This window comes from Balaenoptera physalus (genome assembly GCF_965194825.1).
Source record: "Balaenoptera physalus genome assembly, chromosome: X".
Taxonomy (NCBI): Eukaryota; Metazoa; Chordata; class Mammalia; order Artiodactyla; family Balaenopteridae; genus Balaenoptera; species Balaenoptera physalus.
In genome coordinates, this window is record NC_138903.1 from 91988885 (window position 1) to 92014875 (window position 25991).

Consider the following 25991-nt stretch of genomic DNA (forward strand, 5'->3'; position numbering starts at 1 on the left):
GTATAAGTGAAACTCTGTAGCCTGACCAACACCTCCCCATTTCCCCCTCCCCACCCCCAGCCCCTGGGAGATCAGCTCGGTGCTTTGTGACCACCTAGAGGGGTGGGATAGGGAGGGTGGGAGGGAGGGAGACGCAAGAGGGAAGAGATATGGGGATATATGTATATGTATAACTGATTCACTTTGTTATAAAGCAGAAACTAACATACCATTGTAAAGCAATTATACTCCAATAAAATAAAAAATAAAAAAAATAAACAGCTAAAAAATACGTACTACATAAAGCACTAGCACATAATTTAAGGGGATGCCAGCATGTTTAAAGACTATTAAATACATTAGGGTGGGTGCCTGGGGTGGGAGAGGGAAATGGGGGTAGGAATCATGGAAGAAGGAAAAATAGAGAGACAGGGAGAGAAAGAGAGGCCTTGCCCAGAATGATGACAAAAATTTACTAAGAACTGCGGAGTATGATCAACTCAATTCTCAGCCACCCGAGATCCAAATTAAACAAATAAATAGTTGCCCTGAAATGGAATCCTTTGCTTTTGAGGATGCTTATAATTTTTCTGGTTGGATATATAGAGTGTCTGATATATGTCAAGGGTAAGTAAAATCTAGTAGGTGGCTGTATAGGAATGAACCGTAATGTATGCAGCCTTTGCTTTACTGGGAAATGACTAGGCTATTCTTTGCTTCTTCTTTTCTTTGCAGTTAGATGTGAAAATAAATTCATACCCCAGGCTACCGGTGTGCGATAGATTACTTTTTAACAATTTTATGGAGATATAATCCACAGGAAAAAAACTGACCCATTTAAAGTGTACAATTCATTGAGTGTTAGTGTGTTCACAGAGTTGTGCAACCATCACCACAATCAATTTTAGAACATTTGCGTCAGCCCCAAAAGAAATCCCATGCCCTTTAGCACTCACTTCCCATTCTCTCACCCCCAGCCTTCCAGCCCCAGGCAACCACTAATCTACTTTCTGTCTCTAAAAATTTGTCCATTCTTGATAGTTCATATAAATAGTATCATACAATATGTGGTCGTTTGTGGTTGGCTTCTTTCCCTTAGCATAATATTTTTGAAGTTCATCTATGTTGTAGCATATATCAGTACTTTGTTCTTTTTTGGCCAATAAAATATCTTCCAATTGCTAAGTAATATATCCAATTACCAAATAATATATATCCCATTGTATGGATATACCACATTTTATCCATTCTTCAGTTAATAGATATTTGGGTTTTTTCCACTTTTGGGCTAGTATGATTAATGCTGCAATAAACATTACTGTGCAAGTGTTTGTGAGAACATATGTTTTCAATTCTTTTGGGTATATACCTAGCAGTAGAATTGCTGAATCATGTGGTAATGCTATATTTAACTTTTTGAGGAACTGCCAGATTGTTTTCCGCAGTGGCTGGAACATTCTATAATCCCAATAGCAATGTATCAATGTTCTGATTTCTCCACATCCTTGCCAAAACTTGTTATTATTCGATTTGTTGATTATAGCTATCTTAGTGGGTGTGATGTGGTATCTCATTATGGTTTGATTTGAATTCCCCTGATGACTAATAATGAGCATTTTTTCATATGTCTATTGTACGTTATATTTATTGGCCATTTGCATATCTTTGGAGAAATGGCTATTCAGATCCTTTGCCCATTTTTAAATTGGATTATTTGGGATTGTCTTTTTATTATGGAGTTGTAAGAGTACTTTATATATTCTAACTACAAATCCCTTATCACATACATGATTTTCAAATATTTTCTCCCATTCTGAGTTGCCTTTTCACTTTCTTGATGGTAGTTTTGAAGCAAAAAAAGTATTTAATTTTGAAGAATTCTGATTTATTTTCTCCTTTGTTGCTCTTGATTTTGTTATCATATCTAAGAATCCATGGTATAATCCAAGGTCACAGATTTTCACCTATGTTTCCTCGTAAGAGTTTTATAGTTTTAACTCTTATGTTTAGGTCTATGATCCATTTTGAATTAATTTTTGTATATTGTGTGAGGCAGAGGGGTGCAACTCCATTCTTTTCTATGTGGATATCCAGTTGTCCCAGCACCATTTGTTGAAAAGACCATTCTTTCCCTATTAAATTATCCTGGCACCCCTCTTGAAAACCAATTGACCTCAAATGTAAGGATTTATTTCTGGGCTCTCAATTCTATACCATTGATCTATACATCTATTGTTATGTAATTATCACACTGTCTTGATTACTATAGCTTTGTAGTAAGTTTTTTTTTTTTATATTTATTTATTTGGTTGTGCCAGGTCTTAGTTGCAGCTGGCGGGCTCCTTAGTTGCAGCTCACCATCTCCTTAGTTGTGGCATGGGAACTCTTAGTTGCATGTGGGATCTAGTTCCCTGACCAGGGATCAAACCCGGGCCCCCTGCACTGGGAGCGCAGAGTCTTATCCACTGTGCCACCAGGGAAGTCCCTGTAGTAAGTTTTGAAATTTGGGAGTATGAGTCATCCAACTTTGTTCTCCTTTTTCAAGTTAGTTATTCTGCGTCCTGTGTACTTCCATATCAATTGCAGCACCAACTTGTCAGTCTTTGCAAAGAAGCCAGCTGGGATTTTGCTGGGATTGTGTTGATTCTGTAGATCAATTTGGGAAGTATTGCCATCTTAATGATATTAAGTCTTCCAATTCATGAACACAGGATGTCTTTAATTTCTTTCAATGACGTTTTGTATTTTTCAGTGTACAAGTCTTGGACTTTCTTGTCAAATTTTTTTCTTAGCATTTTATTCTTTTTGATGCTATTATAAATGAAATTGTCTTAATTTCCTTTTTGGGTTGTTCACTGCTAGTATGTGGAAATACAACTGATTTTTGTGTGTTGATCTTGTAACTTGCAACTTTGTTGGACTTCGTTAACTCTAATAGTTTTTTGGGCTTTCTGTAAAATTTTAAATATATAGTATTATGTCATCTGTGAATAGAGATAATATTAATTCTTCTTTTCCAATGTGGAAGACTTTTGTTTCTAGTTCTTGCCTAATTGCCTTGGTTAGAACTTCCATTACCATAATGCATAAAAGTGGAGAGAGAGAACATCTTGTCTTATTCCTGATCACAGGGGGAAAGCATTCAGTCTTTCCTCTTTAGGCATGATGTTAGCTGTAGATTTTTCACAGATGCCTTTTATCAGGTTGAGGAAGTTCCCTGATATTCCAAGTTTGTTGTGTGTGTGCACGTGTGTGTGTGTGTTTTATCATAAAAGAGTGTTCAATTTTGTCATCTATTAAAGTGATCATGTGTCTTTTTTACTTTATTCTATTAATGTAGTGTATCACAATGATTGTTTTTTGTATGTTGAACCAGCCTAGCATTCCTGAGATAAATCCCAGTTGGCATATAATCATTTTTATATGTTGCTTGACTCAGTTTGCTGGTATTTTGTTGAGGTTGTTTTCTTCTATATTTATAACGGTTATTGGTCTGTATTTTCTCTTCTCATGATGTCTTTATCTGACTTTGGTATCAGGGTAATAATACAGGTCTCATAGAATGAGTTGGGAAGTGTCCCTTCCTCCTCTATTTTGAGGATAATTTGTGAATGATTGGTGTTAATCCTTTTTCAAAGTTTAGTGGAATTCATTAGTGCAGCCATCTGGTCCTGGGTTTTTCTTTGTGGGAAGGTTTTTGATTCTTAATTCAATCTCTTTGCCTGTTATAGATTTATTCAGATTTTCTATTCCTGAGTCGGTTTCAGCAGTGTGTGCCTTTCTAGAAATGTGTCCGTCACATATAAATTATTGACTTAGAGTTGGTCATAGTTTCCTCTATAATCTTTTAAAAATTTCTATAAGACTATGTTTGGTTCCGGATTTTAATAAATTGAGCCTTTGCTCTTTTATTCCTGGTCAGTGTACCTAAAGTTTGGTCAGCTTTTTCGATCTTTTCAAAGAACCAACTTTTTGATTTCATTGATTTTGTTGTTTTCCTATTCTCAATTTCATTTATTTACACTCTAATCTTTGTTATTTCCTTTCTTTTAGTTGTTTTGTTTTTCATTTACTCTTTCTGGTTTCTTAAGGTGAAAGTTAAGCTACTGATTTGAGAGCTTGCTTCTTTTAATATAGGTGTTTACAGCTATAAATTTCCCTCTAAGCACTGCTTTTACTGCATTCCCTAAGTTCAGGCATGTCATACTTTCATTTTCACTCATCTTGAAGTATTTTCTAATTTTCCTGTGATTTCTCCTTTTATCTATTGGTTATTTAGGTGAGTAGTATTTAATTTCCACATCTTTGTGAATTTCCCAAATTTCCTTCTGTTGTTGATTTCTAATTTCATTCTGCTGTGGTCAGAGAAACATTCTGTGCATAATTCCAATCCTTTTAAATTTATTGAGACTTTTCTGTAATTGTGTAACATATGACCTATCCTGAAAAATGTTCCTTGTGCACTGGAGAAGAATATGTATTCTGCTGTTTTGGATCAAGTTTTCTATAGATGCTTGTTAAGTCTACTTGGTCTATAGTGTTGTTCCAGTTTTCTATCTCTTTACTGATCACTTGTCTAGTTGTTCTATCTATTGTTGGAAGTCAAGTATTGAAGTCCTCTGTGATTATTGTTAAATTGTTTATTTCTTCCTTCAATTCTGTCAGTTTTTTGCATCATGTATTTTGGGGCTCTGTTGTTAGATGCATATATTGGATAGATTCTTGAAGGTTGCTCAGCTACCATCTATGTCAAAGTAATAGGAGAATATATCCAGATTTCAAGAAGAAATTTAACTGGGACTCCTCATGATAGTCTTGCAGATAAGATGGAAAAAATACTGGTTTTTGGATGATATACTTAAGTGGGTTTGTAATAAGTTGAGTGATTGTATCATAAAAGTGCTAATTAGCAGGTTAGCAGGTTTATGTCAACCTGAAAGGCTCTGTCCTTCAGCATGTCCTGTTCAAAATTTTGATCAATGACTAAGGTAAACAAATAAAAGGCTTGCATATTAAATCTGAGGATGAGAAGAATTGAGAGTGATAGCAAATATACTGGCTGCTAGAATTAGGAAAAGAAATCGTCTTAACAAATTGTGACCATGGGCTGAGTCTAACAAGACGCAATTTAGCAGGGGTAAGTGTATTCTCACAGCATTAAGTGCCATACGTTGAATATAGTAATAGCCTCCTATCCCTATCTCCTCTAGTGAATTGAATTAATACAAGATGAGGGTACAAGGTTGATCAGTACCACATGAGAAGGCCACCTAGGAGGTATAATGAATAATGAGCTCCTTGTGCCTAGCCAAGTGCCTGGCAATAACTATTTGAGGAAGGGAAAAGGAAAGAAAAGAAAGGAGGAAGGCAAGAAGAAAGCTTGGTGTAACTGCAAAGAAAGGTAATGTAAGTTTAGGTTGAAGTAGCAGGAGTTGATTATCTCAAGAAAATCCCACAGCAATGAAGTTCCTGGGAGAGGAATAGTTTGAAGGTGGAGGACCCCTTACCACCCAAAGCTTGCCCCACCTTCCCTCTATGTGCCAGGACATAGGCTGTCACTAGATCCCATGCTGGTGAGGAAAGTAGCTGATGGTCAAAATTTACTCTGTGGTGCACCAAACACACCTAAAATGACACATTTTAAGAGAGAAATTAACAAATTAGAGTTTTCTCTGAGGTCAGTGCTCAGAAACCGAAGAATCATCCTAGACTCTGCCTTCGTGAACCACACCTAGTACTGTCCGTTCTACCTTTTTCCTTTTGTTACAACTGAAACCTGAATGACTGCAGTAGCCTCCTCTCTGCTCTTCCTGCCTCTATTCTAGCCCCCAACCCCATCCGCCCTCCTCACTGGAGTCAGAGGACTCTTTAAAAAGGCAATTCTGATCTCCAGTAACTTCTCTGTTTAAAACTCTACTGAAAGCCTACACTGTTAGTGACTTCTGTACAGCCTTCTTTCTCCTCCCCCTCCTCTCCTGTATGGCTGTCACCCCTCCCCCATCCCTCCCAGAATAAGATGCAGTCCTTTCTGTCTCTCCCACTGTCAAGGGACTGAAAGAATAACATTTCCTGAGCTCCCTTCGCTGAATTATTCATCTTTGCTGCCTGAGCATGACAAAACTTCTCATTAACAGCCCTGGGTGGGGGTGACCCACCGGGCCCCAGGCCACACAGCTAGCCAGAGAGAAAGCCAAGGGGAGGAAGAGACACAGCGGCCGGCGTGGGAGGTTCCCCCAAAGGGCCTGTGAGCCGGAGTCCTTGAGACCCGGGGACTCGAGAGGGTGATGGGGCACAGGCAGGCTCTTCACTGTGGGGTGACCAGCGTGGTGGTCTGGGGCGTCAGCCTTCTCAAAAGCTTTGGACAAACACAGAAGGCCTGACCCACCATGCTTCTCAGCCCTAGAACGTCCAAATGCTGAGCAGTCAAAAAATACTGTCACGGAATTGAAGAGAACTCGGTCTCTGCCGTTAGGACTCTGCTTGGCTGGGTAAAGTAGGACAAGTTGTCCATCCCTATTGTACCTAGAGGGACAGAGCCATGTGGGGTAGAGAGCCGGAGTGGGGAGACGAGACCTAATTTCTGGTTCCAGCTCTGCCATTAGCCAGCTGTGTGACCCTGGGCACACCGCTTGGCTTCTCGGTGCCTGAGTTTTCACTTGGACAAGGGAGGCAATACAGACGGTGCGGCGATTCAGGGCGTGGGCTCTGGAACCAGGCTGCCCAGGGCGTGGGCTCTGGAACCAGGCTGCCCAGGTTCACATCTCAGCTCTGTCTCTTCCGAGGTACGTGACAGTAACAAACCTGTTTGGCCCGACAAAGCCTCAGTCTTCTCATCTGTAAAACAGGAACAACAGTAGTGCCCACCTCAAAAGATCGCTGCAAACTGTACAGCAGTCAGCACACAGCCTTGAGAGACACTCAGTAGACGGTAGCTATGTGCATCTCATCAGAGGTCCTCGTTCTCCAGAGTTTGATCTGTTCAAGTCCCTGGGACCTGGCTTTTCATTCCAGAAGGAGCACGACATTCTAGTGATGAGAACATGTGGTTTGCAAGTTGCCTGGGCCAGCCCTTCAGAATACGCAGCATATGTCCCTATGGGTGCACTCCCCGTGTGATGTCCTGCAAACGCTCGTGGGGGCTCCTCACTTTCGAGGCATCCTGGGGAACACTGCCATGGAGACCAGTGCTCCCGGGCTTACAGGACGTTTGCCCACAACTCTGAATAGGACAGAGCAAGGGCTGTGGGGGAGGAAACATGATTTCCCTCTATCTTTCTGGGTTCTTGGCTGAGACCACCCCCACCCTGTAATAAAAGACAGATTAACAGGAGAAAAACAAACAGACGCTTAGAAACCTATATACCTCCTGTATTTATGAGAGAGACCCAGGAAAATTGAGCGACACCCCGAAATGGTCCAAGCCACCAACTTAAATACCATCTCCAGCTAAAAACAAAAGAAGATGATGAGGGGGCGGGGAAGAGCCAGTTATGGGAGATTTTCAGGAAAAGCTCATTGAACAAGGGTAAGAGTGTTATGCATATTTAAGTTGTTGCCTTCTCCATTGATAAGAGTTTCTAGACATTTGGTCATCCTTCTCTCTGTTCCTGGTACAGAAAGAGAGACTCCCTTCCAAATGGAGATTTCCCTTATAAATGTAAGTGTCTCTTACAAAAGAGTAACTTCTACTAGGTTTTCAGAGCTTTTTCTGGTCTGCTGTTTCTCAGATATAATCAGCCTAAGATAATCCTTAGGCCAAAGAGACGTATTTTGGGGTGGTAAATTCTGTCCCGCTCTGTGCCCACCCTGGGGGAGCCACAGCCAGGGAGGCCAGGGCCAGGGCAAGAGGGCAGCAAGTCCCAGGCCTCTCCTCCGCTGGCCTCCGGGTACCCAACCAACCAGCCAGAAATGGGCTGCTTCCCTTGGCCTCTTACCCCAGACCTGGCTGCCTTGGCTTCTGTTTGCTTTCCATTTGGGGAGTGACCGAGGATTCTGCCAAGAGCCAGGAACCTTCAGAGAAGGGCCCTGGGTCCTGTCACCTTCAAGCCCATTAAAGGTGTTGTAGGCAACCTCGCCAACAGAGCAGCCAGGACTGACTCCACGGAAGATTGCCACTCAGCACTGCCGTCCAAGCAGGGGCTGCCAGCAGTGCCTCCCCATCCACCCACCCACCCATCCATCCATCCATCCATTGATGCATGCATTCATCCCCAAATATTTAGCTGCCACGTATCTGTGCCTGGCCCTGCACTAGGTGCTGTGGGAGCTCAGCAATGAGAACAACACAGGCCTGGGCCTCAGGGAGCTTACAGTCTAGTGGTGGTGGGGACTTAGGAGGGGCCACACACATGGATGTGAGATTACAAATTGTGAGAAACACCAAGAAATAAATAGAGAGGTGTTGTGAACACGTGTAAGATGGAGTAGGAAGCCAGGATAGAAGTCCAAGGAGGTGATGCTTAGGCCTGACCCCGAGGGAGAGAAGGTACCAGCCAGGCAATGAGTGAGGGGAGAGGGTGCAGGAGTGCCAGGTGTGTCCCTGCCCCGGGTCAGGGTGTTTCCTAGCATTCTGCCTTTGTGGGTCAGACTCTGGGGTCTGGATGCCTGTTGGCTTTCACTTGACAAACAGACTCTGACTGCTGCCGCCGAGGCTTTTCAACACCTAGCTCTCAGACCATGGGCATGAGAGTCCGAGAGAAAACTTGATAACAGGTAGATGCCTGGGCTGCACAGCCCCCCAGAGACTTGGATTTAGCAGATCAGGGCGGGCTCAAGAATTTGTATTTTTAACAAGGCCTTCAGGTGGTTCTGTTATAGGTGGTCTGCTGCTCTGTGGGATATTCTTGGAGTAACTGGCATGTCTATTGTTATTGTCACTGGTCACCTGTGTCTGTGCTGCTCACCCCCACTCCCACCACATCACTGGAGGAATCATTCTATAACACAAACCTGAGCTTCCTACCTCTTTTCTTAGAACCTCTTCTTTTATTGCCTATTACTTTAAAAATACATCCACATTCTTTAGTAGGGATTAAATGGTTCTTTGTGCTTTTGTGTCTGCGTCAACTTCTGCTCCTGCTTCTTCCCATTTACCCTCTTCATCTCCAATAGTGCCTGGTGCGGGGTAGACACTGGACAAAAAATTATTTATTACTATGAAAATGAGGAATTTAAAACATATCATATTTTACTTAGGGACCTGGGGATATTTCAAGTCATAAAAATAGAGCTGTTTTCAAATATTGGGAGGTCTGTGTCATGTAAAACACTTGTTTTGAATAGCCCTAGGACCAGTCAGTGGAAGTCATAAGAGGTCTCCATATAAGGAAGTGTGTGCCATTTTTGCAAAGATGTAATCGCCTGCATTTGTAAAATGGTTACGTTTCTTGTCTCCTGTAGTAATTCAGCATTGATTCTATGACCACTTGGCAGGCATTTGGTGAAATTGGGAAGAAATAACCTACCATTCTTGAGCTAGGATTCTGTGGAATAAAGGTGAAAGGGAGAAGGAAAGAAAATGAACTCTCCATTTCAGGTAAGTAGAGTATTATGGTTTATGTTACCATACACACCATACCCATATACATCATATATGGAATACCTGTTTTTCATACTACAGAATAGACCAAACCGTAATATTCCTTATTTTTTCTTTGATGATCCAGTAAGTAATTTAGCCTCTTACAATGTCTATGGGTCATCATTACAAACATTAATTCTCATTATAATATTGAAGTATGGAAATACCAGATAACAAAAATCTCTGCCAGAATGTCAGATAAATCAGCTTTTATTACTGTAACTAAAGAAGTATTCTAGAAAAAAAAAACAAGTGCATCATACAGAGATAATAATTCTTCAGCTCAATTTATTATGTCACAAGTTTTTTTTATTAAAACAAAGAGCCATGACAAACTAAAGAATAACACTACAGGGGCTTCCCTGGTGGTGCAGTGGTTAAGGATCCACCTGCCAATGCAGGGGTCATGGGTTCGAGCCCTGGTCCGGGAAGATCCCACATGCTGCAGAGCAACTAAGCCTGCGAGCCACAACTACTGAAGTCCGCGTGCCTAGAGTCTGTGCTCCGCAACAAGAGAAGCCCGAGCACCACAATGAAGAGTAACCCTTGCTCGCCACAACTAAAGAAAGCCTGCACGCGGCAACGAAGACCCAACTCAACCAAAAATAAAATAAATAAATTTATATATATATAAAAGAATAACACTACAGATCAGAAAACTCACTTGGCTGAGATATAGCTAATAACAAAAGCTAACACCTGGTAGGTACATAATTAACAGCAATTTTCACAATTGATTGCCAGTACCTTTTTTTCTTATTGTACCTACATAAAATAAAGGAGGGAAAATGTGGGGCTGAAGAACAGGATTTTTTTGAACCTCTCTGTCAGGTACCTCTTTCCTTGCTCTGTTTATTAGGGACACTTAGATTTTAGTCACTTGGGTAATTTTTAGTCAGAGTTTTAAAGACTTGGGATGCTAACAAAACCCGACAGCTCTGATTTCAACAACAACAATTTTCAGTAGCTTTTGTTTGTTCAATAAGGCAAATGCTGTGGGGAGGCACACTTTCTTGGTAGTTCCTAGGGTTATTTCCTTGGGAGGCATAGTAAGGACATGACTGACTCTTAAGGAAATTTCTCCCAGACCAGAGCTGCTTGCTACTGTTGGCTTCTTCCTCTTCCACTATGTGAAGACTAAATCCTGCTCTGCTTAGAAACTTGCCCACCTTTCCTTTCTTTGCCCCTCTAGTTTCATTCCCTCCCTATCCCTATCTCTTCTGCATCTTTCAAACTACATCAGATGACTAAATTCTAAGGATATATTGTACAACATGGAGACTAGACTTAACAATACTATGTCGTATACTTGAAAGTTGCTAAGAGGGTAGAGTTTCATGTTCTCGCCATAACAACAACAACAACAATAACAACAACAACAAAATGGTAATTATATAATGTGAAGAATGTGTTCACTAACTTTATTGTTAGCAAAACTTTCACAATATATATGTGTATCAAGTCATCATGTATACCTTAAACTTACACAATGTTATATGTCAGTTATATCTCAATAATGCTGGGGAAAAAATGAAAAAATCCTGGCCCCAGACAGTGAGTTGTACAGAAAATAGCACTGGAGTGAGAAGTAGGAGATAAGAGTTCTAAGGCCTGATCTGTCACTGGCTAGTGGTGTGGCCTTCAGGAATTTGCTTAATTTCTCTATTCCTCAGTTTTATTATCTATAAAAAGGGGACTGGATCGTATTACCTTAGAGTCAGTTCCAAAATTTGACCCAAAGTAGCACACACATTACCATGCTTTCCACACCTCACCAGAATCTTTTTCCAGTTTTCAAAATTCCTCTAAGAAACTTGTTTTTCTTAAAGAGGGTCTTTGCATCTATTAAATACTGCAATCCTTTGCCAATTATGTCACAAGAACCTATGTTGTAAAGTTTTTTGAAGTCATTTTAACCTCTGAGCACATTTAAAGTTCAGTATAAATAATGCAGTAATAGTGATGAGAAGAGAAAAAAATCTACCCTGGAATCTGTTTTTATTCTTAATGTGAAATAAATATATTAATACTAGATGGGGAGTAGCTGATTAATATCTTGAAGGAAAGAAAGAATTTATTTGTCATCTACTCTGTGCCAAGAACAGTGCTATGCCCTTGTGAATATTATTTCTGGTAATCCTCACAACAACCTGTTACGGAAGACATTTTCTCACTACACAAGCTGAAGAAATTGAAGATCAGCAAGGTTACCCAATTAACCTAAGGTAACGCATCTATTTAGTGGCAGGACTGGGATTTGAACCCAGAAGATTAAAATGTATATGATTACAACAGTGTGAATATACTAAATGCTACTGCACTGTACACTTTAAAATGGTTAATGTTATGTAATTCTTACTTCAAAAGGCAAAATAAATATTAAAAATCAGAAAAAAATGTATGTGTTTATAGTGTGTGTCAATTTAACTAAATCACAGTATGGTCAACTGGAAAATGCTTAGGACTCAGCTCTTTGACTGGCCAGCTCTGCAACCATGAGCAAGTCATTTCACCCCTCCAGATTCCAGTCTTCCCGTCTATAAAATAAGGGAGAGGTAGACTAGCTGGATGATTTCTAGGCTCTTCTTCAGCTCTTAACAGTCTGCAGTCATGTGTTTAGTCTACCACCGAACACTAACTGGTCTTCTTTGCCCCCTTGTGGGTGAAAGCTGAACTGTTACTATCTCTGTATTCGTGTAAGATTTCAGAATAATCTTCATTAAAATAACAGCAATAAACCCAAATCAAACCAGCCATTTGACATCATGCAGATAAAGAAGAGTGAATGAATATTTTGCTTTCTATCATTTTTTTTATCATGGTGGCACAAGCTTAGACTCATAACCTTTCTAAACAAAAATAACTACAGTCTCAAATGTGGTCAGGAAAAAAGGACAGATCAAGTAGGCATTTCTCTCTCCCCCACCATCCTGGTTTTCTATTTTATTAGAACACAACCCTTTCAATAGTCTGTCAGTGGTTTTAAAAATATCATAAACAAAATTAAAAGGGAAGAGATATGGGAGAGGACTGCAGAAAACCAGCAATACAGATAAGATGAAGGGTTAATGCCCATAATATTTATATAAAAAAGGAGTTTCTAGAAATCAATAAGAAACAAAAATGAATGTTCCTCATCCCAAATGGGCTCAGGACTAGAATGGGCTATTTACTCAAGAAAAAATAAAAATAGTCAATAAATAAATACATGAACAACTATTTACTATCAAAGAATGAAAGAAATGCAAATCAAAACATGAGATTATTTTTCATTCATCAAATTAGGCAAATGTGGTTTGTGACGATAATATTCCATGAGAGATTGTTTAGAGAAATAAGCCTTCTCTTATTCGGCTCTCATTGATGTAACTTGGGACAACTTTCTTCTAGAGGGCAATCTGCTAATATATATTAAAAGCCATAAAAATATTCATACTCTTTGGCCCAGAAATTTTACTTATAGGAAATAGAGATGTGAATTAAGATAAATATTAGGGACGTGCACTGCTGCTTTATTTTATAAAAAGGAGACTGTTGGAAAACTACCTAAATGTCTAGCAATAAGTGTTTGATTACATATATATATTTTTAAAATTTATTTATTTTTTATTTATTTATTTTTGGCTGTGTTGGGTCTTCGTTGCTGTGTGCGGGCTTTCTCTAGTTGCAGTGAGCGGGGGCTACTCTTCATTGTGGTGTGTGGGCTTCTCATTGCTGTGGTTTCTCTTGTTGCAGAGCACAGGCTCTAGGCATGTGGGCTTAGTAGTTGTGGCTTGCAGGCTCTAGAGCACAGGCCCAGTAGTTGTGGCGCACTAGCTTAGCTGCGGCATGTGGGATCTTCCCAGACTAGGGATCGAACCTGTGTCCCCTGTACTGGCAGGCAGATTCTTAACCACTGTACCACCAGGGAAGTCCCTGATTACATATATTATGGTAAATCCTTCAATAGACTATTTTGCAAGCGTTAAATATAATCCCTAGAAGAATATATAATGACTTAGAGAAAAGTGTCATGTATGTTAAGTGAAAAAGATTACAGTCAGTATGTGCAATATGACATCAATTTTCTTTATTACATAAATATATTAAAACACACACATAACCACACTAAAAAGTAATATTAAAAAAATCTGGTTACCTCAGGATAATAGGATTACAGAAAACTTTTATTTTCTTTGTCTTGTTTTTCTGTTTCTTTTGTCCTTTCTGTTTTTTTTACCACAGGTGTGTATAACTTTTGTAATCAGAAAAAAATAAAGACAAAGTTTTAAAGTGTTTACTGGTGACACTGTTTTCCTGTTGGGAAGAAATGGAAAAAGAGACAATTCAAAGGTTATACCAATACTTGTTCATTAGACTCCATATTGAACAATATATTACAGGACACACCCTTGGCTGTTTCTACGGCAGCCAAGAACAATGAAAGAGAAAAGAGAAGAGATGAGCCTGTCTCTTGCTTCTTCACGAATGCACCACAGGAAGGCATGATTTGTATTTTAACTCTAATCAATACAGCTAGCGTTTCTTTCATCAAGGCAACGTTTCTGAAGTCCTTTCCATCAATCAATTAAGTAGAAGAAGCACAGCTTGGCATGTCTGGCTAAAATTCAGGAGTGCTATGGTAAGACTCATTACACATTACACATTTACCCATAATTCATAAAGCATGAAAGGAATTCACAGATTGCTCAAAAATACACTTACTTGTACTCACAGAACCCACCATTTAAAAATGCACTTAAATATGGCTGAACCAAAATTCTCTGTGTTGCCTTGGAGAAGACAAAGTGATTTATGAAGACATACAGATCACTGCAGCAGTTCCTATATGACTAAAGGTGATAATTCCTTTACATCTTGAGCCTCGAAGACGCTTATTCTAGCTGGGAAAGCACTAAATAAACCTTCAACCCCCTCCAAAAAAAAAAAAAAAAAGCCCTCACCAATCCTCACACAAACATCACCACCTCCATCAGCAAAATAAAAGCCAGATCTTTGCTTACCAGTTTTTGCAAACATACCAATAAGGGGGCATTTAATAATTTAATAACTTTACTTTCATTCTTTATGCCTAGTTTCTATCATTATCCTTTCCTTCTCCTAAAGAGAAAAGAGTAAAGAATGGGGGCTTTATTGGTGATTTTAACTTGAGGAAATTAAAAAGACAGCAAAAAAAAAGGTAACTCTGAATGGTGATGGATATATTAATTAGCTTGATTGTGATGATTATTTCACAGTGTATACATGTATCAAATCATCAAGTTGAACACCTTAAATATATACAACTCTTATTTGTCAATCATACCTCAATAAAGCTGGGGGAAAAAAGAGACCAGTTTGGAAAAAAACATACACATATATGAATATTTTATCAAAAAATGTATCAGTTTATCTGCCCTAAAATCAAGTGTAAGAAAAGCACTCTGCGGTAATGAATCCTACATCTCCATAGCAAGGAGGTAAAAAAGTGAAATGATTATCTGGATCACCGAGGTAAAAATATATATATATTGCACTTAGAACTACTACAGGTAATTCAAATGAAAGTAGAGATGCCACTCCCAGCCTGAAATTACTCAGATTGGTGCTTCAATTCTTCCAGTGTGTTTTAAAAATTTAATTATAGAATTGAGGAGAAACCATCTATTCCACACCTTCCACTTCCTGGAAGAACCATAGCCAAATTATTTCCAAAATATGAGAATCTATACTATTTCTTTTCCTTCCTTCCTTTCTTTCTCTCTTCCTTTCCTTCTTTCTTTTTCTTTCTTTCTTCTTTCCTTTCTTTCTCTTTCTCTCTCTCTCATTCTTAGGATTTGCTCTCTTTACAGCTTTCATATATAACATACATCAAAGTTAATTATATTTCTCATGCTATACATTACATCCCTAGGACTTATTTATCTTATAACTGGAAGTTTGAACTTTTTGACTGCCTTCATTCAATCCCGCCCCTGCCTCCCACTATACCATTTCTTGAGACATAAAGAGAAAGAGATTTCCTACTGGGCTATGAATCAGGTAGAAAACCTGCAAAGACAGAAAGTTAGTTTTCTGCTTTTAAAGTATCAGTTTTGGCTGAGCAAATCCTTTTTAAGAGCGTATAAACCTATGACCTTTTAGCCTAAAAGTTACATCATTATAGCCTAATCAAAAGGATTTCGGGTGCTGTAGTTGAGGTTGGTCTGATAACTTGTTAAATGATTATCCTTAGCGATGGAAACAGTACATGTGGCAAAAAAAAATCTGTTTTTTACCCGCTGTGAACTGCCCAAAGTTCCAATAGGCAAAAATAGAGGGAGGGGAGAAGAGGGCTAAATCTGTGACAGATGGAATCACTGTAATGTAATTATATGCTGTGGAGAGACTTATGTCTGTAATTTAAAAGTCACCACTACGTACTGTATATTCAAGCCGTTCGATGCTAATCCAAGTCTCTTTAAAGTCCAATATGTGAGAAGCAACAGAACAGAATATTTAACAAAATTATCCTTTGCTTTCTGATTTGTTTTGCCTATATTTTCATGTTTTCCTAAGATCTGGACAGTATTCCAGTCAAGAAAATGAAGGGAATATGTATATTCTGTTTATATTTTGTGATGGTCTAATTTTGTTTTAAATTATAATGAAGATATAAAGTGGAGAGTCAAGATCCAAGTTCTAGTTCCAATACTCTTCATGTATTTAAAAAATGGCATAAAATAAAAGGAACTTCCCCACCTTAATCTTTTGAGTTTGTTTCCCAATCAGTAGAATGGTATCTGTCTGATCAGTAGGTAGTGGCTGCTTGGAGTACCATGTGAAAAAATGATCCAGAGCCACATGTAGGGCAGCCTGAAAGAGTGACTTGATTGATAAATACTCTCTGTCACACCCACCAGTTGCTCAAAAAGGTAAAGGGAGAAAAGAAGCACAAACATTGTATACTGGTTGTTCAAAATGCACTTTTTATTCACTTTAACACAGATGATATTTTTACAGTTGAAGCAAAATATCTGATACACAATTTTGAGTTTTTAGCAGCACCTGCAACAAGAGGATTGTGGAATACCTCAGGGTAAAGTAGAGATGGCTGAGGCAGGCACAAATTAACCTGAAATTCATCAATCCACTGAAGACATATGGAATCTGAGGCCCCCTGAATGTTAGCCCAACACATGAAAATAAATTAAATAGATATTCTGTATGATGTTTTAATGGACCATTGAAAAACAATATAGTTCCAATTAGAAATATCTTGTTCCAAAAAATCTAGTGTTCATTAAAAAAAAAAACACCTACTGAAAATATTGCACTGCACATTCTAGAGTAAACAATTTCTAAGCCTATATGCACAGTTTCTTGTACTCACAGATTTCAGCCTTTGGTGTTTTTTTAATTTTACCCAAACTATATGTCCACAACCCACTGAGTATTACTCACCAAAATGCCACTATTTTTTGTCACTGAATATTAAGTGCTTTCATTAAGATATTGTGTAGTGATATGGCAGAAAAAAAAATTGGTATGGCTAAGAGGACAGGGGCTTCAAATGACTTAACACTTGTCTTGTATGGACAGGAGGCCTATGAATGGGATATCTAAGTAATTATTTTTACTTAAATGATCACATGCCATTCTAATAGTGACAAGTACTTTTGTGAGTGGATGGAGGTCTTTATGAAGGCCTGAGATCTACAAATAGAAACTATTATAAGCAGAGTGCAAGTAGAAAGAGAAGGCCCCAGGTCTCATGCACTTAAAAACAATTAGCATTTAATAGTTCCGACATACATATTTTCACCCTAACATGATTGTAGCAAAATGATCATAGAACTTGGAAACCAGTGTGGCTGGCTATAGGCATAGGCAGGATAGAGACCAATACTTAAGAGCTGTGGGGTCCCAGTTCTGGCTTTGACTTCTGGCATCAAAATTAGTTGGACATTGGGGTCTGGACTATATTTAAATTGGAAATATTGAGCATTACTGGGTTAAAATATCATCTTCCACTTATCAATGTGGCCAAAAAGTCCCAGAGCTCTTAAAGCACATAAGGTCCCACATGTAAGGCTGATTCCATGTGTGGCTACAATGGAGAGTTCTAGGCTATATTCCTGTGAAAGCTCCTGCCCCCTTCCCAACCTAGGTCTCTTTTTGGGGTCATTTCTAACTGTCTCTCACTACCTTGGGTCACTATTTTTATCATAGATGTTGTAAAAGTATAGATTAAAAGCTATGCAGGACAAATATATCAACTGACAAGAACTAGCTGCATATTCATAATATAGTATATAGCTGGCAGTCATGGTAATCAAAATTTGACAAACTGTTTTTGTATTTTAATATGGTATCTTCAGGATGTTTATATTGGGCACATAATGATTAGTCAGAGCTCAAGAATTTTTCCTGCCATAGTGCAAAAGCAAAAGAAAGAGCTATGTAGTTGCTGTTAAATGCTGATCCCAGAGTAGTTTGAGAAATTTTAAAGTCCCTTTCCATAGTCTTAGCTGTTGTCTTAAGATATATCTAACTATAACATGGCACTGAAACGTAGTTTGTAGCTCGTAGATTCCTAGAACTCAGAGCTGGAAGGGACCTTAAACCAAACATCTAGCCAGTACAGAAATTATTTTTATGATATTTTAACAGATGGTCATCCAGCATCTTGAATATTTTCACTGGAAGGGGGTTCACTATTAAGGCAGTCCATTCTATTGTTGGACAACTCTCATAAGTTCATTCTAATGCTGGGTTAAAGTATGTTCTCTTGTTACTTTCAACGTCCTAGTTTGGCCAGCTCAACATACAGTGCATACAAGAAATCAGTTCCTTCTTCTACAATAAATATTCGAATTACGGAACCTTAGGAGAAAAGCCCAGTATCCTCCAACCTGTTCTGAAGGCTTCTCTGAGAGCACAGTATGGTGGACCAAAGGACCATCAAAATTATGAGCAGAGTGCACTGCATCCAAAGCCATATACTAAGCAGCATTGCTAAATTAATAAGAGGTTGTCAGAGAAGCAACATCCCTGTGCAGCAAAAGTAGACTTATGAAGTGAAAGCAGACCAACCTTTTACTTGCAAGGGTGGTTGGCATATTTAAACATAATCCATTCACTAGGACCCTGTTACTTCAAACACAAGGAGTATAATAAATCTCCAGTGTCATTAGTGTATCTCTTATTGAGATGGTATTTTTTTGAAAAGCTCAGATGGGAGCAAACCGTACATAAGGATTTAAACAAGGCAGTGTACATCATTATACTTTTGCATTCCTAATCATTACAACCTCATTATAATTCAAGCTTAGGACATCCTAGTTTGCATTATAATCTTTATTGTAATACGACTCAGAGTCTTATTTTTTTCCCCTTTGGCAGACATGTCAGAAACTGCTTGGCAAGAGTTGATGGTGACATTTGTTAGTTGATTAATGGAATGCTTTAAGGGATAGCTGTAGCTCTTTAACTCCTTCATGCGGCTGGGTTCTAAGTTTAAACTGTGATTTGAAAAATATCTAAATCTTTCAGAACTAAAGCTTTCTGAAATGTCCTGAAACACACAAGAAGGAAATAGCAGAAATCACGCAAAATACACTTGGCTTGATAAAGCTTTTTTTTTTTTTAATCGCTCTACAACTTCAATTTGAAAGGCTCTGATTTACAATCATAACCTTATCTCTTACCCTTTTGTATGTGTGTGCAGTCTTAGAGGGGCACAGTTATTCTTACACTACTCACTGACCAGTTGGGGCACACTTTTAAAAGGCTTCCCACTTTTAACAGCATGAAGATCCTGCTTTGGAACCACTGTTCAAGTCAATAGTGTGACCTAACATGCAATGCTCCAGCTGTTCCTCTACAGCTAACACCTGCCTGACAGCTTCTTCAAAGGCCACTGTCACATTAGTATCATCTTTGGCACTTGTTTCTAGATAAGGGTAATCTCCATTCTCCATGCACCAGGCCTGTGCCTCCTCAGTAGTCACTTGCCTATCCTCTTTGTCTACTTTGTTACCCAGAACTACAAAGGGGAAGTGCTCAGGGTCTTTCACATCTGCGTAGTAGATGAATTCTTTCTGCCAATTACCAAGGTTCTCAAAGCTCTGCCGGTCATCCACGCTGAAAGTCAAGAGGCAGCAGTCTGCTCCCCTGTAGAAGGGTGTCCTAAGGCTCTTGAAGCGTTCCTGCCCTGCAGTGTCCCAGATCTGGAGAGTTACAAAACGTCCATCTACCTCCAGATCTCGATTTAAGAACTCTACCCCTATGGTGTGAAAAGCCTGGGAGTCAAATTTATTGGTTACATAACGGTTCATGAGCGAGCTTTTCCCAACTCCACCATCACCCAAGAGAATGACCTTTAAGAGCAGGGATTTCCCACTCATTGTTGTAGCACCAGATGGAGAAGAGTTTATAACCAAGAGAACCTGAAAATAAAAGAAAAAGTAGAAGGGAAAACAGTTAAACCTGAAACTGAAATCAACTTCATAGTAAATTTCTCTGAATTACAAGGCCTTATTATTTAACTTCTCTTAATTCATGCTCATTAAATGATATAGTACAGCAGAAGGAATAAAACTCTTTTTCCATAAGGGAGAAAATATGTCTTGTTTTTCTGAAGTCTCTTGCCTGTGCCAGGAAAATGGCTGAATGCCATGCATAAATGGAGTAGCAGATGGTGCTGTCATCTGGTTCAGTTCTGACCCTATTCTAGGGGAGAAAGCCTAGAACAGGAATGCTACTCAAATGTGTAACATATTAGCTTCTGGTTTGGACAGTTCCAAACAAGAGGCAAAGAGTATGAAATTGATTAGAGGGGTTTGAAGTCTGTTCCTGATGGACCCAAGAACTGTTGAGGAGAGAAAGCTGTGTAAGCTGGAATCTTGATTCTCTTAGTAGAGGTTTAGGTTAGAATTACATTGGACCCCAGAACTTGGAAAAGAGAAAAAGATCAGGTTTCTTCAGGCATTTGCCCCATTATACTTGCATTGATATGGATACCCTCACAAGTAAAAGATCTTCCATAATCTTTTCTTCATGGAACAATGGCACTCAAGTTGATGATTGTTGATTGGTATCATTATAACAGCTATCATTGAAGAAGAAAATCTTGAATAGCTTATTAATTTCTGGATTTAGGTTCTAATTCCATAATAACACCAATCAAAACATACTGTAAACTCTAAACAGCTAATAATTATACAGTATCCTTCTTGTTACCTCCACATTCTGTACATGAAATACCTAGAATGCATCTTAAAATAAAAAGATCAAATGTTTACTGAACAACTACCTTGTACTAGATTTTGTTAGGTTCTTTCAAACGAGGTCCATTGTGGGAACTCAACAGTGATGATCAAATAAAAACATATAATATATATACCTACCTAGTTGAGAATAAAATGTAAACCTACCCAGTTGGGTCTTTGTCACAATCTTAGTCTTTTTCTTGTTGTTGCTATATTCTTTCTTTTTAGGATTCTAAAAAACAGATTGGGAAACATTATTTATAAAAATTTATGTAAAATAAAGTTAAGGCTATCTATATATAAATATACTCAAGTCAGGAAAAAAAAAACAGACCAACCTCAACTTACCTACAGAGGATGCTTTTCACAAATATACTTGAGAGTTCAAATACTACAAATACCTAACATGGACAAAATAATTTTATTGCATGGACTTTAACTTGTCCTAACTTGAGTGTACTTTATATGATTTTTTTAAGTTTTATATTGTCTCTCTATTGAGCTTTCCATTCAAAGTAAAAGTAAATCAAAGAAAGTAGATGATATTCACAATAGATGATATTCAGGAAAGAGAAAGCACAGAGGAGTCTAAGATATGTTGAAATTCTAAGTCAGAGATGAAACTCCTTACCTTTCTACCTACCAATGTTCCCATCTCCAAGAAAGTTATTAATGCACTCAGCCTTGAGGGTGTCTCTGCAACTGATTCCACAAGATCAGAGAAGAAAAAATATGTTTGGGGACTCCTTGTTTACAATATATAATCTTGGCTAATTATTTTACTCATTAATTTCAGTCATCTGTCTTGAACACAGGTTTTAGCATTTAACTGGCTTTATTAAATTCCAACACAACTTCATTTAAAATTATAGTTAATTATGGCAAGTGTCTTATTTCAGCAGCATCAAGAGTACTGTTCTAAAAAGAAAAAAACAGTTCCTACATTTGCTGAGTGTTCTTTCTTACTGAGGAATAAAGAAGCTTTTAAGAAATCTCTGCTGCTTAACAATCTCATGTTATTTTTTTCAAATGTAGAAAAAGCATATAATAAGGGATTCATCAGAGATCTAAATCAGTAATTATGAATTTAAATAATGTCTTTTAAACTGATAGGTTTTATCCTCCTTCTTGGTCTATATCTATTCTAAAAAAATTTTCAAGTTTCCTACAATTCCTGATTTTTGTCCTGTTTTTTCTTCTGCTCTCAAATTGCTGTCTTTGGAACTAGCTCAAGTAACAAACATTTCTTTAAATGGAGATGAACCAAGTGTTAGCACACTTCTTTTTTATACTGGTCTGTAGGATAATTTTACAGAGCAGAACTCTTGAGCTCTCACTTGAAGGAAGTACAAACTTGGGCACAATATTGACAGTATTACGCGCCCATGCCAAGTGAGCTTCCTTAAGTTCCTAGCAAACAGGTGTCCATATCATTAAACGGCTCACTAACTCTACTTTCCCGGCTGCTGCGAATAAACGCAAATGACGGGTCAAGGACTGAGTGAATATGGAAACCAAATACTCGGCTCCAGGAATAATGAAGTATTAATAACTATCTGAGATATTGCTGCCTTTGCTCGTGCATCCCCTATTTGGTCATGTGCACACATAACTTCTGGGTGCATAGGGTCTATACCAGGGAAGAACAATGCAGTTCAGTGTCAAGTGCACTGGGCTGGCAGCAATCAGGACAGTCTTCATCACTGCTTTCCCATTCATTGATTTTATGAACTTGGACAGGTCACTTAATCTTGCTGTGTTTATTCCTATATAAAAATAGAGCTGGTAATACCTGCCCTACTTAACTCACAGGATTTGGGAGGAAACAACTTATGAAGTTTGCAAAGATTTGTAAGCACTTATTGAAATTTTTAGTTTGGTATTTTTGTTCCTCTTGCTCTCCACCTCCTTTCATTCACTGGTGGGGGCCTTGTGACTCAATATTAACCTTTCTCAGAAAGCGCCTGCCAGTGGGAGGATAACAATTCTTCCTTTTCTCTTTCTTCCATATCTGAGAATGCCTTGTTCCCCAACAGTTTTGAGCATTTGCATATACCACAGAATCTCAGCGTTGGAGGGACCTTAAGGGTCTTCTTGTCCAATCCTGAAACTGATGCTTGAGAAAACATTTGAGTGCCTCTTGTGTGCTGTGTCCTTACTAAGGTGACCCTACACTTTCCTCTGCTGTCTCCAACTCCCATTTATTTGCTGGAGGTAAAAATGAATACAGTTAGGCTTGTCTCCTTGCTTTCAGTCACTAAATCCTGATGATTTTTCTTTGCAATATCCTTTTCTAGTCTTCTGCTACCATCCTCATTTTGGTCCACATCTCCTTGTATTTAATCTACTGTGAAAGCTTCCTGGCTCTTCTGTCCCTGCCTCTAGTTTCTCCCTACCTAATCTACTTTGCAAAGCGTCATCGCTTGAGCACCCACTGAATGTAGACCCTGTTGGAAATCATACATGTTTAAGGCAAGGTCTTACCCTCAAGGAGTTTATAAATTCACATATAAGCTTCAGATCTCATAGTTTACAGTTGAAATAGTATCATTATACTGTCTTATTTTGTTAACAAAATCCTTTTTTTCTGCACAACCAAATTCTAAATTCCTGGATCATAAGGCCCTAGTCTGTATGTGTCTTTGAAGCCTCTTCATGCAGCACCAGAGTCCTCCATATGGATAATCAATAAATATTTGTTTATTAATTAGATAAGTACCCAGAACTAATGCCTCTGAATTGATGCACAGGTACAACAGATCCACAGTTCTGTAAGGTATCCAAATATTATTATTTACAAGGTGACTAAAGAGCAGAAGTTATGGACTTATCTGGATCACTTTCTAGATGGGACTTAACAGGAATTCCACCTGTTGAAAGCCAGTGGAAATGCTCCAGTTTCCCTTCATCTCCCTTCACATTTAAAAAATAAATATATAAATTTCTCCACTCCCACCAAAAACAAGAGCAGAATAATTATCTCCACATTATGTTTACAGTGGCTGCTGGCATCCCCATCATCACCATCATCATCATCCTCATTTGAGTGTGATATCCTTTAGTACATACTTAAATTAAAAAGAACTAGCACAGTACAAAAGCAAACCAGACAATTTTTTTTCTCCCCCCAAATATGCCAAATTTAAATCAAAACTTAAAAGAAGATAGCATTAAGTAGGCAAAGGAATTCTTTGATAACCCTAAGTACATTTAATAGGAAAGTCAACTCCCTTAAGGATCCCATATCAGGTTAGGATTTGGACTAAAATGTTTATTCTAATTTTGATCCTATTCAGAGAAAGATCTGGCTTTAAATGATTCAAATATCCCAGAGATGCCATTCCCCTTTCCCACCCCACTCCCCAAAACAGAGTAACAATCATTCTCTAAGGATAGTTTATTCACGGTTTTTTTCCCAATTAGGGTCTACGTCTTGGACAGTAAGGTGAATTAGAAATTGATATAACTGATACTCCCTAGCTTTCTTTGTTCAACACACTTGAAACTTTCTGAATTTGCTGTGTCTGCACCCACACAGGCTTATTAAAATTACTGTATTTAGTTGGGGATGCTTGGGGGTGGGGATGGAGGTGAGGGAGGAGGCAGTACAATGATAAGAAGGAGGTTGAACCTTTGAAAATAGTACATTTTAGTGTGATAATGATGAAAAAGAAAAGCAAACTGGCAACACCAGTTCGGTTGCCATGGGTAGAATGATGCTCAAATCCATAGTGCAGATTGTTTGGGAGCAAGTTTTGAGAGGGATGTGTACTACAGGGCTAAGGGTGGGGGAAGAGAAACAGGGGAGGGCTAGGCAGTGGGTGAGAGTGGCCCTGGTGGCAATCTGCACAGGCGAGGAGCCATAGTTAGAGCTGTGGGGAAAGCCCATCTTATGGTGACACACCGGTTGAGGCTCTTCAACTCGCTGTTGATTCCTGGAACAATATTTGGAAATACTGCACTGGAAAACTGGGTGGGGCTTTCTTTAATCTACGTAAAAATCAATACAAATAAGAAATGATTGGATTTTGAGACCCTCTACCTTAAATGGTGTAGATTGTTTCCAATACAACCTGATGCGTGGGGCTGGGGCTGGGGGAGGGTTCCGTAGCAGGGAAGCCCTCTGACGCACTGGATTCATTTTGTAGAGCTAACAAGTTATCAGCTACATCTATACTCTGAGTGCAAATGCCACAGCTGTCATCCCGCAGCTGTCATGCATATTCCTACATTTATGCCCATATTTATATCCTACATGCAACTAGAAGCGTCCAATGTGGAATTTCACCTCCAACATTTCACTCCTCACAACGACAGCTCTGGGGCTGTGAGCCCGAAGGCACACTAGATAGCAATTTGGCACTGTCCACAGGTCACTTCTTCCTGAGTAGACCGCCTGGAGACGAATAGGTAAGGTTTGGGTGACATTAAGTGAGCAGGGTACAGGGAAAAGAAGCTTCCTTAGGAGGCTGGGAACGCTGGCATCTCCATGACAGGGGTACTGTTAGCATCGGGGACCCAGAAAGTGATATGTCACGCATAGTTCCAACTACCTCGGACCCAGGTAGTCTCACCTCGCCCCCAGCTCTGCGAACCAGCGGCTGTGGCGCATGCGCACTGAGCCACGCCCATCCCCACAGAGCCCTGCGCCTCTCTGCCGGGCTTTGGCAGCTGCTCTTGATTACTCAGCAACGCCCCCCTCCACCGTCACCCACCCACCCCCCAACTCCGACCCCGCGGCGCCTAGGCCCCTTTCCCAAGATGCAACTGCCCCCGGGGGATCACCCAGACCTCCCTCTCTCCCTCTGGCCCCGGGCCTCCCACCTTCTGGCCTCCCGCGTCCTCTGGCCGCTAAGCCACTCTCGCTGCCCCCGCACCGGCACCTTACCCAACACAATGGGAGAGAGGCGGGAGAGGGCCGCGGGGGCCAGGCCGGTCAGCTCTGCGTGCCGGCAGTCCGGCTCTTCGGCGACACCGTCACTGCTCCTGCCGCCTCCTCGTCCTCAACGAGGCGGCAAGTGCAGCTTGGACCTAGGTGGCCTGACAGCTGCCGCTCGCGCCCGCTGCTGCCGCCGCGCAGCGTCTCGCGCCCGCGCCCGCCAGGGGAGGGGGCGGGGCCCGCACCGCCTCCTCGCGCCCCTTTTTCGGCGCCAGGGACCCGGGGTAGACGCCTCCCGCCCTCGCGCGTCGAGAGCGCTCCC

The 25991-nt window shown here is 39.6% G+C and overlaps 2 protein-coding genes across 4 annotated transcripts in view; one reads left to right on the top strand and one right to left on the bottom strand.

The window, feature by feature from the left end:
- PLP1 (proteolipid protein 1) overlaps nt 1-25991 on the top strand; it is a 345526-nt gene that overhangs the window by 25288 nt on the left and 294247 nt on the right. The window lies entirely within an intron of this gene.
- Nucleotides 13681-25909, bottom strand: RAB9B (RAB9B, member RAS oncogene family). 3 transcript variants are annotated; one of them, XM_082447798.1, is made up of 3 exons: nt 25679-25909; nt 20956-21022; nt 13681-19968 (listed from the first exon to the last, which is right to left on the bottom strand). In XM_082447798.1, exon 3 carries the CDS (start codon nt 19924-19926, stop codon nt 19321-19323), a length of 606 nt encoding a protein of 201 aa, XP_082303924.1. In that variant the 5' UTR covers nt 19927-19968; nt 20956-21022; nt 25679-25909; the 3' UTR covers nt 13681-19320. The 3 variants fall into 3 exon arrangements, with proteins under 3 accessions (XP_082303924.1, XP_082303926.1, XP_082303925.1); XM_082447800.1 differs by lacking the exon at nt 25679-25909 and adding an exon at nt 21422-25456; XM_082447799.1 differs by lacking the exon at nt 25679-25909 and having other exon boundaries at nt 20956-25456.